At 48.5% G+C, this 14,829-nt stretch overlaps 1 protein-coding gene across 2 annotated transcripts in view; it reads right to left on the minus strand.

Moving 5' to 3' along the window:
• Nucleotides 1-5,481: 5,481 nt before the first annotated feature.
• Nucleotides 5,482-14,829, minus strand: part of Mocs2B (Molybdenum cofactor synthesis 2B) — a 148,116-nt gene continuing 138,768 nt past the window's right edge. For both annotated transcript variants that reach the window (XM_068362975.1, XM_068362976.1), the window contains exon 12: nucleotides 5,482-5,615. In XM_068362975.1, the coding sequence (XP_068219076.1) occupies nucleotides 5,535-5,615 (81 nt within the window). In that variant the 3' untranslated portion in view covers nucleotides 5,482-5,534. The remainder of the gene's footprint in view (nucleotides 5,616-14,829) is intronic.

Raw genomic sequence — 14,829 nt, forward strand, 5'->3', positions numbered from 1 at the left:
CCTCGCCTTCTGTCTCTTCATGAGACATCTCGCTTCGAGACTATAAGCGCTCTTGGCACAAGCCTAAGAAGAGCGCTTCCTCTCGTCATCGTTCTGCCTCGCTGTCGTCCTACTCTTGCGAGTGATCACCTAAGAAGCCAGGAGTGCGGCCAAGGGTAAAGCACATCCTGACCTCGAACCCTCTTCTTCCCAGTTTGAGGGTCTCCATTCGCTCTAGAAAAGTCAGAAAGAGCGCTTCTCCTCGCTTTCACTTCTTATCGTCAGAGAAAGATCGCTCTCGCCATTCGAATTCTCGATCTTTGACCCTTCAGGGTCTCGTGACAAGGAAACTTCGGTTTGCCATTGCTCCGGCCCTAAGGGTTCTCGCAACACGACCTCTAGGGGCACACATGATCGCGCTGAACCTTCTGATTCTCGTGAAACAAGTCACCAAGAAGTTTTACTCTTATGACAGAGTCTTCAGACTCCTGGCCCGTGGAGTGTTCGGGCGCGCAACCAACACTGCGCTCATGACCATCATGAGCTTTACTCTTATGGCAGTCTTCCGACTCTTGTCACATAAAGTGAGCGCAGTTAGCTCTACGCACGTAAATCTCCAGTCATACACTCGCGGGGTCAATCTCCTCGCCCTCGTGTTTCAGACAGGACATCCTCCCCAGTTCCTTTGCTCCCTAATGAGTTAAGGATTACGAGAATCTCGAAAACCTCGTAAGAAGATGCAGGGGTTTGGCCCTTCTTCTCTTTGGTTGAGAGCAGAGGGAAAAGGGGAAACGTGTTAGAGGCTAAAAAGAAAGCACGCCCAGATAGCAGCGATGTAGAACACAAGGCCGATGGCTTCGGCTGCTCTGTTCATTATCGTGCGCTTCATGTGACAACACGTGAGCGGCCCATGTTATGAGGTAGCACTCATTGTCAACCTTCAACTTGAATAACTTGTTGTTGGGAAGCATAGATTGCTGCCAGGAGGTTCGCCTCCAGGGATTGAAGAACCTCTCCTTACGAGGGAGTGTTAATCTAACCCCAGAATTGGTCTGCCCCCTTTCGAGGGAGAGCTTCCCTACTTCAGCCATTGAGCAACCGTCCCTCTTTCGTGAAGAGTTGCGGACAGCTCAACAAGTATTACCTCTGCTATCTCGTCCCCGAAGACTGTGCTTCTTCCCCTTGAGCTGGGGAAAAGCAAATCTAAGGCTTGTTACTCCTTCGAGGGCAACTTCTCCCTCGTTCGCGAGAGATTATTACGCCTACTCTTTTTTCCCATAGAGCTAGGAGAAAGCTTATCTCAGGCGATGTCCTGCTTCGGGAGGACTTCTCTCTCGTTCGTGAGAGGGAGATTATTACGCCTATGTTTTTTCCCATAGATCTGGGAAAAATCTTGTCTTAGGCGATGTTCTCCTTTGAGAGGACTTCTTCTCGTTTGCGAGAGAGAGATTATTACGCCTATGCTTTTTTCCATAGAGCTGTCTTAGGTGATGTCCTCCTTCGGGAGGACTTCTACCTCGTTCGTGAGAGAGAAATTATTACGCCTACGCTTTTTCCCATAGAGCGGGGAGAAAGCTTGTCTTAGGCGATTCCTCCTTCGGGAGAACTTCTCTTTTGTTCGCGAGAGAGAGATTACTCCTATGCTTTTTCCCATAGAGCTGGTACAAAGCTTGTCTTAGATGTCCTCCTTCAGGAGGACTTCTCCCCCGTTTGCAAGAGAGAGATTATTACTCCTACGCTTTTTCCCCATAGAGAGGGGAGGAAGCTTGTCTCAGACGATTCCTCCTTCGGGAAAACTTCTCTCTCGTTCACAAGAGAGAGATAATTACGCCGACACTTTTCCCATAGAGCTGGAAGAAAGCTTGTCTTAGGCGCTTCCTCCTTCGGGAGAACTTCTCTCTCGTTCGCGAGAGAGAAATTATTACGCCCATGCTTTTTTCCCATAGAGTTGGGAGAAAGCTTGTCTTAGGCAATGTCTTCTCCCTCGTTCGCGAGAGAAATTATTACGCCTACCCTTTTTCCCATAGAGCGAGGAGAAAGTTTGCCTTAGGCGATGTCCTCCTTCGGGAGGACTTCTCCCTCGTTCGCTAGAGTGTGTTTATTATGCCCACGCTTTTTCCCATAGAGCAGGGAGAAAGCTTGTTTTAGGCGATCTTCTTCGGGAGAACCTTCCTCTCGTTCGCGAGAGAAAACCTGTGGATTTTGCTGATCCACGATCCTCCCCTTTACAGTTCTCTTCCAGGGGCGGAGCGAGAGCCTTGTCTTAAGTGATTTTCTGAGGATGTATTGTAGGCGGTCTTGGGAGAAACGGGTTCCCTGAAGTCTCAGGAATCCCATAAATTCCCGTTTAAGAGACAAAAGCCCTTTTACAAGATCAGAGATGCCAACCCTTCTCCTCTGATCTTGGATCCCTTCACGGCGAGGCTCACACCTGGCTAATCCTCAAAGAGACATTCTACTCTTCCAGTCTCCTTCTCAGCCACAGAAGCCTTGGCAATGGAAGCGGCTTTAATGTCTCTTCTGGAGGCTCTCTTGGCTTCACACGTAGTCTGGTACAGTCGGCTACCTCGCGAGTCACGAGGACCTGTCAAACCAAGACTCCATGCAGTCCCTACAGGAAGACCTAACTGCTGGGGCCAAGACAATGGACTTCCTTACTACCACAACAGCACCATGTGGGGCAATTCGGTTCTCAAAAGGAGGGAATCAGTAGTTCCCAGACTTCCTTTTGTACCTCAGGGAGGAAAAGTTCCTCTCAGTCTCGGCGATTAAGGGCTATCGCTCAGCCTTGAGCCTCATCTGTAGACTGAAGAGGGGTTGACCTCTCCGCCTCGGAAGATATCGCCTTGTTGATTCGAGGTTTTGAGTAATCTTGTCCCCCAGTTGAGATTAGACCACCACCTTGAGACGTGTCTTACGTTCCCTGAAGGGTCCGCCCTATGAGCCCTTAAATAGGGCCTCAGACTACTTTCGGATCCTTAAGACCATCTTTCTCGTAGCTCTGGCCTCGGCTAAAAGGGTCAGTGAGCTACATGGTCTGTCCTACGACGTCACCAATTTTAGGGGATGGGGAGAAGTGTCTCTTAACTTTGTACCAGGCTTTGTAGCTAAGACTCATAATCCTTCATCTACCGATGAGAGATTTCGAGAATTTCAATTTTCCAGCCTCAATAAGGTAACACAGGATACAGACCAGTTGTTACTATGCGCAGTCAAGGGCGCTAAAGAAATACCTGAAGCGCACCAGACCTTTCAGACCACGTCTCCGTCATCTCTTCCTTAGTACCAACAAGGTAAAGAAGAGAACCTCTCGCAACACCATCTCAAAGCCCATCAAGTTAGGGGAGTGGCTGCCTCACTGGTGTTTAAGAGAAATTTCTCAGTCTCCCAAGTCTTAAGAGCTGGGGTCTGTAAACGCCAATCTACATTCACCGCTCACTATTTTAGCGATGTGACACATAGATCTCTAGACACCCTTTCTATAGAGCCTGTTGTGGCAGGTCAACACGTGCTGTAGCTACCTTACGCCTTTTCAGGGGACAGTAGCCATTGGCTGAGGATACTGGGTTACACTAGGTTTCAAGAAAGACATCCATCTGTCTTCTTTGTTTCCTTCTCCCTCCCATCTGGGGATCCTAGTCTGTAGCCAGTTTCAGCTGGACTCACCAATGGAAATACTGTAAGGTATGAAACTCATCTGATTCTTCTCACAGGGTATAAGTTATACTCGTGGTCACGAGGTTTCCCCTTTTCAAGGTTTGGGGAATCTTAACTATGAAGGGGTCCGAATCAAATGTTCCTGACCCACTTCATCCTGAAACATTTGTTTCCACGAATCTACAAACCTTCAGTTGTGGTGAGATTATGGGGATCTACAAAGAAAGAAGATTAACGGGAGATTTTTTCTTCAAAAGAGTCTAGTCTGAGGACTATCTTCCCTTGGAATAGGGAACTCCTTGGCCACCTTAGCCTCAAGACTAAGTCTCCTATAGTAAAGAATGAGGGTTTGTATTAAGTGTAGGAACAAATGACAAACTTATAACAGAGTTTGCATTTTTCCTAACATACAAACCCGAATTCTTTACACAAATCTTCCCTCCATCACCGCCCCCTAGAATAGTCCTAGCTAGAATCCGATTGAAGGTAAACAGTAGCTACCGACTGTCGGTCCCTCACCGCTAACAGGTGGGTAACTACCTGCCGGTTGTTAACGACCATGTTTAGGTTTTTCTTCCGTATTTTCCAGCCCGCGCTAAAATATCTCCTATAGTAAAGAATTCGGGTTTGTATGTTAGGAAAAATACAAACTCTGTTATAAGTTTGTCATGTTTTGTTTGTTACTCAAATAAGATTTTTATATTTTATTGTTGCTATCTTCACATAGGTGTCTTTATTTATATTAATATTTATTTTTCAAACATTCCTTTGAAAATCACATAGTATATAAGATTTTAGTTTTAAATGTTAATGAAGTACAGTGTAAGATGTAAACACAGAAATTAAATTAATACAGTTTATACACAGTACAGTATGAGAAATTCTTTCAAATTTGTATCAGCTTACAGTTTGTGACCTTGACCAAGAATAAACTTGTCTCGGTGCATGATTCAAGAGGATATAAATGAGTTTTATCTTAAATTTTCATAAACTAATATAATGGTTAGCAGCATTATTCATATTTATATTGTCAAGGTAAAAACACAGGGCATTAACAATGTCAGATAAAACATAATTTTTAAGCAATAGCTATTCATAAGAAGCCTTTGATAAGTACATTTACTAGAGAAGTAATTAGATCTTGAAAGTACTGTATCACATTTTAGGCTGTATTATATAAAAAGGTAACCCTTTGAGCTAGGACTCTTCAAAATTATCTGATTCGACAGATTAGCCCGGGATTCTTTCTACTACCTGGAAATATGTCAAAATGTTTATGGTATTAACTGCAGGGACTTTGTCATATTTATTACTTTTCCTCCCATTTTGAATTGAAACCTTTTCAGGTAAGTTTTGAGCTTGAGAATAACCAAAGAGCTACCTGTTAAGTAGGGAGCAATACAGATTGAATAGGATGGCATAGTTGCCAAAAAAAATCCGAACAGCTTTGAACAGAAGCAAGTTAAAGTTGTCGTGGCAACACCTCTTATTTTGGCCCACAACATCCTATAGAAACTTTGTTGGCACATGCAAATTTTGGTTATTTCTTAAGTTCAAAACTTCACTAATTGACATTTTGATATTTAACATAAGAAATTATCACGCAAATGCAACAAGTAACCTTCAGAATTTAGCATAACCTGATAGAACAAATTTTAAAGTTAGATAGGGCCAACTTTGTGGAGAATTACTCTCCTAGATCAAAAAGTAAACCTTTATTCCTTCAGTACAGGTTTCATAAAATATTGTAACTGTTCTAAAATTATACAATTTTTTACCTGACACATATATAATATTCTTAAAATATCCCAACAGAAAAACAGGTTATTGCATAAAAAGACAACACACATATCACATATTTATTATACAACCAATTTTTTAATTTGAACAAAATTGCATCAAAAGACATGTTTCAGTTGGCGCTCTTTTAGCTTCATCTTGAGATTGTGAATCCTGATGTTCACTTCATCTAATGACATCTGTAAAGAGAATATATACTGTAACTCAATTGCTATGTATATTTCATGAACAAAATTAAATTTAAAAGTCATACATGACATAAATTTTTAATTTTTTATACCGAAATGGTGCTTTTCTAATTGTTATTTTTTATTCACCCTTCATGTTTACTTTTGTATATAATTATTATAGAAGATTCTGTGGTTCAAGTATCCCTTTGTTCTTACTCCAATACAAATTATAAATCCTTGAAAAAACAAAAGCTTCAGGCAAACTGATAGTACCAGTCATGATCTCGGTCGTTAATCTGCACTGCTACAGGTAAAAGTTGTCATCGGTCGGTGTACCACAGGTAAACTTTCTGCTAGAGGAAAGAGTATCCTCTTCACTAGGGGAGGGCAATACTCCCATCCTTCCCAAAGAATGCTCTGAATGCAACCCCAGGTTTTACTCCCATCCTTCCCAAAGAATGCTCTGAATGCGACCTCAGATTTTCTCTCCCCATAAGCACTTTCAAGAGACCAAGCTCAAGAACCAGCAGGAGAGACTGAGTTGGGTTCCAGCAAGAGAGCAAAAAGAGCTATAATATTGTCAGAAGCTGTAGGAGGCCTTGGCAACTGCTAAAACTCCATGATCTGACACAAGGTCCTAGATCACCTAGTGACCAGTCCCCACTTAGAGCATATGCTTGCTGCCCAGGACTGTGGTCACCTATACGATCCTCAGAGATTTTTTCGAGGGGGATCACAATTGTTCAAAAACAGGGGCTTTATTGACCTCTTCTGTGTACAACTCTGGTTCTGGTCCGAGTGAAAAGACCGATCTCCCGAGTGGTATATTAGCTTAGCCCTCTGCTATGCCTCCAAGGGTTATCAACCTTGGTCATGTACCAGAGGCAGCAGAGAACCTTTAGTCAAGAGTGTTCCTTTATGGACATCCTTGCACTCATTCATGAGTGAAATGACCTTGGGGAGACAACTGTAGCCTTTTAAGGGAGAATCCTTGTACCTCTCAAGGATTAAGGCCCTCCCTGAGCCACCATAATCTGCCTCTTAGTGGCACTATATAGTTAAGCAGATCTGATAAACAGGTATGAAAGTTCTCTACTTTCTGGACAGTCAAGAGAGTTCCTGCCTCCTACACTTTCTCGGCAGAGGGAATTTTACGTGTCTGCAATGACAGCTGGACTAACGGGGTAGAAGTTCAGAGCAGAATGCAAATCCTTCTCGGCTCTAGAGTTCTTGGCCATGGTAGCTTCTTACATGGTCAATCGCCAGGCCACCTCATGGGTGGACTAGCTGTTGTACTTCAAATCCTGAGAAGAGCAAAGTACATACAGCTGATGCTGTTTGGTGGAAAGATGGCGACCTTTAGGCACACCAGTCAGCCAGTCAATGGGTCAACTGATTCCTGAAGAAGAGAAATGCAGTTCTATCTCAATTCTCTTAGTAGTTTGAATTGAGTGCTGATGGTGGATCTGAGGAGTGCCTTAGTGCTGGAGGTCATCCCTGACTTGCAATTAAGAGGGGATCCTCTAATGCTCTCTGAAATTGCAGAAACCTTTAGCTTTGTAGTGGAGGTGAAAGAGATGGAAGATAAGAGTGGGCTAGAAGTTATTTGAGACTGATCTTAAGTTTCTACAATCGACTCTTGAGACTGAGGACTGGAGACCTCTCGCCTCTAAACAGGTTTCTTCATTAAATCACATTCATCACGGAGACAATACATTACATTCGTTCTGCCATCAGGGAGGGGGATTTCATGTTTTTGGTGAATCTCTAATGTTTTTGGTGAATCTCTAGGATGTATTTCTAAATACCCATCTCTAAATACCCATCCATCAGTTCTCCAGAAAGTACATATACTTCCTCAATATGGCAATGTATCAGTTCAAGACCTTGTATTTTAAACTTTCCACTGCTCCTCGAGGTGTTCACTCTTGATTTCAGCTTTGGTCTACTCAAACAATATGTCTGCTGAGTTATCAACAATTATCTGAGTCTGGCCTTCTCCGTGAGGTTTTGCTTCACGATTGAGAGTGGCTGCTCTTCTTTCATTGTATTTTGGGAGTGTGATAAATTGGTTAGTCGAATCTCGCCCTCGATCAGATGTAATATCTGGGCATTCTGATAGATAAGGCATTAGCGAGTCTTTTCTTCAGACAATCACATGAACAGGCTGAGAGAGTGAGGCTGTGCAATAATTCTTGTACAAGAAAAAAACTTGCTTCCGGTCAGTTGTAGCAACATCCTCTGAGAAACTTGTTCCACATGGGCAACTTCACTAGGGATCACTTCAGTGGTGTTTGAAGAATCACTAGTCAGCTGCCAGGGATCTGTTCAATCTTCTTTCAGCAGAGAATGAGGTTCGAGAAGACCATGCCTAGTGGCAGGGCGATGAAAACCTGACCAGGAGAGTTACACTCAACTTGTCTCCAGAGATGCTTCTTTTTTCAGATGCACCCAGAGGAGATGGTCAACTTCAGGGTTGTGGTCAACAGAAGAATAGTACCTGCACATCAACCTACAGGAAATGAAAGATATAATTATGACACTGATGGCATTCAAACAGTGTTTGATAGGGCATCTTGTAATGTTGATGAGTGACAACATTATGGTCATAGCTTTCATCAACAAGCAAGGTGGCACAGTTTTGCACAGCCTTTGTGAGTTGACGAAGTGGGTACACATCTGGGCAATGGACAATACTGTGGAGCTCCCACCAAGACATATTTTGGCTAAGAGAAGTTTACTAGCCAGGGGCAGGTTTTAGGATCAAGATTGTTCCCTATATCTTAGGCTTTTTAGGGTCACTGGAGACCAGCCTGTTCGCAATACTGGTAAACAGGAAATCTTCGATGTTTTACTCCCACATTCTAGACCAATAGGTAGCATTTTGAGGATGCATTCCAACACCCATGGAACTTGTGAAACATTAATGATAGTATCTCAACAGGTGGCTGGTGCCTTGGCCAATCTACCCTTCTATGTGCTTGCCGCTTCACATGGTAATAACAAAAATGTAACTATTTTTCTTTGTCGAAAGTAGCAAAGTGACAAATTTGGAAATTTGTATTTGTTCCAACACGGAGTACTTACCTCGAACTACTTTCTTAGGAGTATCTGGGATCTCCTCCCAACCGACCAGAATTTTGTTTAGTTTACCCTACTCCCGTTTTCTATGCGGGGTAACCTCTGGCGGAGTGATACGCGCCCAGAGAAGACCCGGGGTCAGAGAGCATGTTTGCTAAGGTCTCGATCTCCTGTAAGTTTCTGGCCGGGTCACGGATAACATCCCGACGCTCTCTCTTAACCCAGTGCGACCCTTTGCGTCCCCGACCCCTTTGTGTCTCACGCGGACCCCACGTGGTCCCTTTGTGCTCTTCCCTATCCTCTTCCCTTTGTGTTCCTCTGTCTCGTGGTGTCTTACTACTGTAGTGCGTTATGGAGCATCCCCGTCGTTGCCCTGGGCCTATGGCCGGCAAATCGTGGGGCGCTTTCCTCTCTAAGCCTTAAGTTGACCTGCACTCCTTGTGTTCTTTGTGTAGGAGGTGCAGTGGGTGCGCTACGGCACCAAGAAGAAGAAGACCTCTAGACGTTCACCTAGGAAGCCCAGCGTCTCTTCGCCTCAAGCTTCGCCCGGCGTTTCGTCGGACAGAGTCTCTCTGCCGTCTTTCCCTACCCAGTGTAGGGGTCGAGATAAGTCTGTTGCGGGGAAGCGGTCTGTGGTCCTTCCCCAGGAGTCTGATTTACCTGACAGTGGGATTGTGTCTTCGATCCAGGCAAGTGGGGGCCTGAGGGAGGGGCGGGTGTATGCTCGGGGGACGGAGCCCTGGTGAAAGCAGGTCCCGTCTCGTCGGACGATCCTATGTGGGGTAAAACTGCTGCAGTCTCTTCTCCCGCCTCTTGGGCAGGTTTTTCAGGTGCGTCAACAGCCAAGGGTGCCGCCGAGAAGGAGGACTCGCCGCCATCAGACACCCTCGCGTGGGTGCCTCCGAAGACGCCCTTCAGATCTCCCCTGAGGATGGAAGAGGAGTTTGAGACCTGGTTCCCCAGCGAGGAGCTCCCCCGCTCCCCTCCAGCGCCTTCAGTTACGTTCCCGGACGTCTTCCTGGAGCCTTCGTCGCCGACCGAACACCATGTGGACCCACCAGCAACGAGGCGCGACTCAGGCCCTTCAGCGAGTCCTACAGGTCTTCGGGCTCCTCGGTTGAGGCCTACTCCTACTCATCGGAAGACGGAGCCCCGAGGGATCATAGGAGACGGCGAGATAGGTCCCGCAGGAGGCGATCTCGCTCACGGTCCTGTTCAAGATCCCGCCACATGAGTAGGCGCTCTAGATCCCCCAGGAGGAAGTATAGGAGAAGCGATTCGCCGGAGGAAGAATGGGTGCGGGTTGCCATCCCCCGTGGCCAACTCCTGAGGGCTTCAGCAGTCCCGAGCACCTCGGGATGGCTCCCTAGGTCCCGCTCACCAGTAGGATTTGTCTCCAGCAGCAGGTATGATCGACGGAGGGAGTCGTCTCATCAGGCACCAAAGGACAGGAATAAGTCCGCAAAGGTTCCGACTCCATCCGCCCAGCGGAGAGAGTCTGGCAGCCGCGTCTCGGGCTCAAAATCTACGACGCATCGTCCGGAACGAGAGAGACTCCTACCCTCGACGGGCAAGCCCGCAGACCCCTGGTCCGCCGGAAGAAGAGAAAAATCCAGGACGGAGGCCTCCGTTCCAGCGGCGATGCCTATCCTACTCCCTGAAGCGAGGAGACTGGACCACTCCAGGAAGATGCCTCCTCCACGTACGACTCCCCCCGTCGGAGGTCCTCCGTCACGAGAACTGGAGCGCCCAACGGAGAATGTAGAGGACGGGGCAGAAGGTTCGCCAGCAGAAGTTTCAGCATACAGGAGGGTGATAGGCCTCATTAGGCATCACCACAAGCTGGACGAACCTGAGCCCTCTACTGACGAAGTCTGGCTCTCGAGCCTCAGCAGGCTGGTGGATGCGCCTGTACAACAGAGGCCCTCGCTAGCCCTCCCTTTGGGTAAGGATGTGAAGCTGGGTATGGCGCACATTGACAAGATCGTGGCCAACCACGCGGAAGCTCCCAAGAGCCAGAGCGCCTCTAGGCTTCTCCCGGGCCTGAAGACACAGAGCCGGTTCTACCTCCCAGAAGGCCACCGCGCGGGGCCCTGTTCGGTGGAGCCAGCAGTTGCCATCCTGGGACAAGGAGCAGCGGAGACTTACATGATGGAGGAGCTGGCCAAGGACCTGGTTCACGTGTCATCGTGGCTGGATTGGTGGGCCTCCACGCTGGTGGGGTTCCAGTCCTCGCACGACCTCGCAATCCCGGAGAATCAGGCCTTGCTGAAGGAGCTGATTAGCTTGGGAGGTAAGGCCCTGAAGTTCCTATCCTATCAATACATAGCGCAGGCCTCCAACTGGATACTGAGGGAAAGGGACACTGTGCTCAGCAAACTAGTAAGGAGGCTCCCTGACAGAGAAGCGAGGTCCCTGAGGAGCTTTCCACTGTAGGACGACTCAGTGTTCCTCCTCAAGGCGGTGGAAGAGACGGTGGAGAGGGTTAGGAAGCTAAAGGATGAGGGAGAACCCAGACCCCCTCCAGCGAGAAGACCCACCCATAGAAGGACACCCTCCGTCGTCTCTCACCCCTCGCGCCTCACCAAACCAGCCCAGGAGAGATGCCCCTACTACATCCTGGCAGCAACCTTCGCAGCCCTCCCGTAGAGGAACGCCGGCTGCGCAGTCAGCCTTCAGGCCTTCCTATTCGGCCGCCAGAAGAGGTCGATCGGGCCGCACCTCTCGAAGGAGATAGGGAGAGAGGCCCCCTACTCCTGCCGAAGCCTCAGGTGGGGGGATGCCTCAAACATTCTTGGCAAGCATGGCGAGACCACGGATCGGACCCGTGGACCGTCACAGTCCTGAAAGAAGGGTACAGGTTGCCCTTCTTGGTGGACCCCCCACCTCTGATACCAGATCTGCAGGCGGAATGGTTGGCACCGAAAGACCCCAAGGATGGCGAAAGGGGCAATAGAACCAGTCAAGAACCCGGGTCCAGGGTTCTACAGCAGACTCTTCCTGGTGAAGAAAGTCATAGACCTCTCAGCCCTCAACAGGTTCATGTGCAAGACCGACTTCAAGATGGACACTCCGAAGTCAGTCCTAGCGGCCTTGAGGGAGGGAGACTTCATGATGTCCATAGACCTCAAGGCCGCATACTTCCACATCCCTGTCCACCCCTCCAGCAGGAAGTACCTAAGGGTAAAATGGGGTACCCAAACGTTGCAGTTCAAGACCCTCTGCTTCGGTCTGTCCACAGCCCCATAGGTCTTCACGAGGGTCTTTGCAACAGTCTCAGCCTGGGCACACGAACAGGGTATCCGCCTGATTCGGTACCTGGACGACTGGTTGTTGCTTTCAGCCTCGGGGGAAGTACTGAGGGAGCAAGGCGCGAAGCTCCTGCAGTTCTGCAACGTCCTGGGTATCACCATCAACCTGGAGAAGTCCCAACTGATACCCTCCACCAGGATGACCTACCTCGGGATGGTCCTAGACTCCCGGTTGGTGAGAACCTTCCCTTCCGCGGAGAGACTGGACAACTTGGACCAGATCCTACGGCCCTTCCTGTCGGATCAGCCCAGGAGAGCCAGGGACTGGCAGAGACTGATAGGCCACCTCATGTCTTTAGAGAAGCTAGTCCCACAGGGGAGACTCAAACTCAGGGGAGTACAATGGAACCTGAAGGAGGCCTGGAACCAGAGAGTGTTCGATGTCCCCGGAGACGAAGGAGGTCCTCGAGTGGTGGCACGACAGATCGAACACCCTCAAGGGGATGCCCTTCGCAGCCAACCCTCCGGAGATGCTCCTGTTCACGGAAGCATCCAAGGAGGGTTGGGGTGCTCATCTCCTCGACAGCACAGCAAGAGGAAGGTGGGTAGCCAAAGAGAACAACCTGCACATAAACGTACTGGAAATGATGGCAGTGCAAAGAGCGTGCCTAGAGTTCGTTCAGAGGCTCCGGGGAAACACCGTGGCACTGATGTGCGACAACGCCACGGTGGTGGCCTACATAAAGAAGCAAGGACGACTAAAGTCGAAGGAGTTGTGCGACCTCACGTTGGAGTTTCTGGAATGGGCCGAAATGGAGCAGATCAAGATCTCGGCCAGATTCATTTCAGGGAAGAGCAACGTCCTGGCCGACGGCCTCAGCAGAATGGGTCAAGTGGTAGGGTCCGAGTGGTCCTTGCACCCAGAAGTGGCCAAGACTCTAATTCAGAAGTGGGGCTCGCCAGTGATAGACCTCTACGCCACGAGACTGAACGCACAGCTCCCCGTGTTTTGTTCTCCTGTGCCAGATCCGGGGGCGGCGTTCGAGGACACCTTCCAACACCCTTGGGACAACCTCGACGTTTACGCCTTCCCTCCCTTTGGAATGCTCAGGCAAGTCCACAACAGGGTGAGGCGAGCGGACAACCTGTAGATGACTTTGGTACCGCCCTGGTGGCCGGAGAGAGAGTGGTTCACGGATCTAAAGGAACTGGCGCGCCTTCCACCTTGGCCCCTTCCGGACAGAACAGACCTTCTCCGGCAGCCACACTTTCAAAGGTTCCACGAAAACCCTCGGTCCCTCTGCCTTCACGCATGGAGGTTATCGAGCATCTCCTGAGGAATGAAGGGTATTCGACGAAAACGGCAACAAGGATGTCAGGGTACCTGAGACGTTCGTCAGCCGCTGTGTACCAGGCAAAATGGGCTACCTTCACGAAGTGGTGCGTCACGAAGAACATCAAGCCGTTGAAAGCCTCCATCCCAGAGATAGCTGACTTCCTAGTCTATCTCAGGGACGAGGTAAATATGTCCATCCCAGCCATTAAAGGAGTTCGAGCTGCCCTAGGACAAGTCTTCCTCCTGAAGGGCATCGACCTGGGTTCCTCCAGACACATCTTGATGCTCATCAAGAGCTTCGAGCAATCGTGCCCCCCTCAGGCAGTTAGGGTACCCCAGTGGGACGTGGTTAGAGTCCTGAAGATGCTGTCAGAACCTCCCTTCGAACCCCTAAAGGACATCTTGGACAAAGAGCTCGCCCTCAAGACAGTTTTTCTGTTAGTGATGGCATCAGCAAAACGGGTAGGGGAGCTTCATGGACTTTCATACGAGGTGTCACACTCGAAGGGTTGGCGTGAAGATACCTTCAGGTTCGTACCATCCTTTGTGGCCAAGACCCAGAACCCAGCAGTCTGGGACCCCAAGTTTGAAGGATTCTCGGTGCCGGCAATCCCCCGTTCGGACAACCCGAAGGACTTGCGGCTGTGCCCTGTCAGAGCAGTACGGAAGTACTTAGAGAGGACAGCCAGACTTCGACCCGAAATCAAGAGTCTGTTCGTCTCTTCAGGATTAGTAAAGAAACCAATCTCCAAAAATATGATCTCCTTCTGGCTACGGCAGGTGATCATGAGAGCCTACAGTAGTGTAGGGGTTCCTCTTCCGGGTAAGCCTAGACCCCACGACATCAGAGGGCTTAGTACTTGTTGGCCTTTGAGAAGAACATGGCAGTCGGCCAAATCCTAAGGGCAGATACTTGGGCTAGTCAGTCAACCTTCAGCTCACTACTTGAAGGAGTGTTTGAGGAGGTCCCTGGACGGATTCTCTCTCGGTCCCGTCATTTCAGCGCTTCAAAAGATTTAAAGGTGTAGCCCCAGGGAAACCACGGGCAGTAAGTCCAAGAGACACAGGTTCCTTCCTTAACCCCTCTGTTCCCCTATTACCTTCCCTGAAATGACCCTGAAATCCTTTAACTTCCATGGGATACATCGTCAGTGAATGAATACGTCTCCAAGGATTTTTACAGAGGTGAGTTACTTAGACACTAAGATAGTTTTTTGGGTAGTTTTCCCTATTTCTCATGTTTTCTCTTGGGGGGTCAGCAGAACCTAGCCTTCTATCTAGGTTCCCCTTTTCTCTCCTCATCACGGTCTCTGGGTCCTGTGGGGCACTCCCACCTCCTAAGGTATAAGTCTCCTAAGAAAGTAGTTTGAGGTAAGTACTCCATGTTGGAACAAATCACAAATTTTAAGTAATTTGTATTTTTCCTAACAGTACTTACCTCGAACTACTTTCGGGTTATGGCCCACCCATCCTACCCCGAGTGCCTTACAGGACTTAGTAGAAACCTTATCTGCCAAAAACTTACTGGAGATCGAGACCTGAGCAAGCATGCTCT

The sequence above is a fragment of the Palaemon carinicauda genome, chromosome 39, assembly GCF_036898095.1.
Source record: "Palaemon carinicauda isolate YSFRI2023 chromosome 39, ASM3689809v2, whole genome shotgun sequence".
NCBI classification, from domain to species: domain Eukaryota; kingdom Metazoa; phylum Arthropoda; class Malacostraca; order Decapoda; family Palaemonidae; genus Palaemon; species Palaemon carinicauda.